General features: G+C 30.9%; 1 protein-coding gene across 1 annotated transcript; it reads right to left on the reverse strand.

Annotated features, from left to right (window-relative positions):
* Positions 1-403: 403 nt before the first annotated feature.
* Positions 404-1,788, reverse strand: LOC129915018 (gelsolin-related protein of 125 kDa-like). Its single transcript, XM_055994473.1, has 2 exons — positions 1,741-1,788; positions 404-1,675 (listed from the first exon to the last, which is right to left on the reverse strand). Exons 1-2 carry the CDS (start codon positions 1,786-1,788, stop codon positions 404-406), a joined length of 1,320 nt encoding a protein of 439 aa, XP_055850448.1.
* Between the last annotated feature and the right edge of the window lie 837 nt (positions 1,789-2,625).

Here is a 2,625-nt window from a genome sequence, read left to right on the forward strand (position 1 = left end):
TGGGAAAAACACTGCATGCTTTCTGGATGTTGGTGTCACTAGGATCTCTTTCACAAATAATTGATACAAATTGGCACGAAAGGTTTATTTGTGACAAGTATCATGATTCAAAAGAGCAATTCTGCTTCACTTCTCGTCAAAACTCAAGTCATTTATTTTCACTCATCTAAATAAGTGAAAATAGCTATTTTTTAAATTCATTTATCAGAAAAAATTCGAGAAAAAAAAATTGGCAATGAAAATAGTTTGTTAGTAATAAAAACAAACAGTTTTTTGTTGACAGGTTATACATTTTATTAAAAGTATCTACATATTTGTTGGTACAATTTGTTTTAAAATTATGAAATAAAAAAGTATAAATTAATGAGTAGTTTTTTTTTTTAATTTAATAATCTTTATTTGATTACACAAAATCACTTATGTTTTGATGAACTTGATCGAAAGATAAGTTGTTTATAGAAGTTTGTGGATCAGAGATTTCTTCGTCAAAACTGATATCTTCGTATTCAATTTTCAAGTTGTTTTCACTTTTGTTATCACTTTTGTTTTCACTTATTGAAAAGTTATTGCTAATAGCTTCAAAGCTATTAATACTTTCACTCAAACTCACTGTTGATAGTTGTTGTCGTTCATCTTGAAGTCCGCTTTTGTATATTTCTTCTAATATATCAAAGAGTTCATCTTTTGGTTCCTCCTTTATTTGTATTGTCTCCATTTTCTCCTGAGGTTTATTAAATTTAAGAAACTCACTTAAATCTAATGTTTCTGCACTTATAAGTTCATCTGGTTTATGAACATCTTTGTAAATGTTCGTGTCAAAATTTGTTGATACTTCCGAATTCTCCAATAAAGTTCTAGAAGACGCAAGCTGTTGAAATTGAACTTGCTGATTTTGTACTGGCGGAGATTGATAATATTGTTGAAATTGCTGCTGATATTGTTGAAGCTGTTCCTGATTCGTTTGATGGAATTGATATTGATTCCAATATTGCTGTGATTGATATTGATGATTTGGCTGAAAGAACACCTGAGTTGCTGGTAAATTTAGGCTGTTTTCGTAAAATTGTAGTTGTGGATCTTCGAACAATTGTGGAGGTGGTACTTGATATTGATGGAATGCTGATGCAGGTGTTGGTATAATTTGATACAGTTCTATCAATGGTTTCGTATGATTTACTGTCGAAGGAATCGGTGGAAATTGTTGATATTGAACTGTTGGACTAGGCATTGAAGATATTGGCATCTTAGCAGGACGAGGAGGTGCGATAGGCTTTTTCGGAATCACATTCTCTTTTGGAATATCTTCTGTTAACAAGCTGGTATTGGTACTTTTTGTCATTGACTTGGAAGACATCAATCTTCTCATGATCTTATGATCTTCACGGAAGGATTTCGTTACTTTATTTCCATTAGCTATGATCGGAGCTCTTTTGATCTTCATTCTTCTATTCTGGAACCAGACCTTAACATGGGTTTCGTTCAGACTTAGCCGTTGGGAAATATCAATTCTTCGTGATCGATGAAGATAAATACATTTTTCAAATTCCTTTTCCAACTCCATTAGTTGAACATTTGTAAAGGCAGTTCTCGTTCTTCGGACTTGTGTAGTAGTTTCTTCCATCTTATCAACTGGTTGAGTTGGCAGCACTGATTTTAGCGTGTTTGTTGGATGGTTCTGTGAAAATAAAAAGAAATATTAGTTGTGGGATAAAGATAGAAAAATTCGAATTTTAAACTTACCTTAGTAAAATTTGAAGGCGGCGGGAAATAATTTCCTGAGTTAAACATTTTAAATTTTTTTAAACAAATTTAAATAATTTTTTTTTTTATTCCGGAACACGTCTTGCTTACACTAAATTCTTTAAATTTATGTTACGAATTAGAAACTTTGCCCTAATTTTATACTATTTTTTTTTTCTTTGTTTGTTCAGATATTCTAAACTAAATACATTGACATGCTGTTTTGAATCCAACCAATCACAACGAAGCCTATGCAACAGGTATCCTTAAATTCTAAATTGGGTGTACCGTACCTGTATGCTTAGATCCTTTTCGATCACCTATGCCATTGAGGATAAGTGAGATAGATGTTCGGTTTTAGATATACATATATGAAACTCGATGTGTTATGGTATTGATATGTGATTCATATTTTCTATCTTCATGGCTTTATGTTAGACATTTGTGTGTATTTTGCAAGGAGAGAAGGATATTCGATAAGATTGATTCACAGCTTCTCTAACACAGGTGCAAAAAAATTTTTTACATCTGTGTAGTGACTATCAAACAGAAATATTGTTGCTGATCAAAACAAAATGTTTGCTAGCTGGATGTGATGATTCACAGCGTGAAATTGTTTCATATAAGAAATGGCGGTTATTTGCCCTTATTTTCAAATTAGTTGCTGCAAGAAAAGTTTTTTACTATTTTGAATTCAATTTTAGAAAAAAAAAACTAAATTTAGAATTAATAAAAAAAATTTTAGAAATAATACTCAGAAATACATAAATCAAAATCTAATAAATTTGAAAGAATTTTGGATGTTTGTGGGAGCATAAAACCTACAGCATTTATACGATATTGATGAAATTTGGTGAATTTAAATGTTTCGATCTAGAGAAGGAT

Source organism: Episyrphus balteatus, chromosome 3 (assembly GCF_945859705.1).
Source record: "Episyrphus balteatus chromosome 3, idEpiBalt1.1, whole genome shotgun sequence".
NCBI lineage: Eukaryota > Metazoa > Arthropoda > Insecta > Diptera > Syrphidae > Episyrphus > Episyrphus balteatus.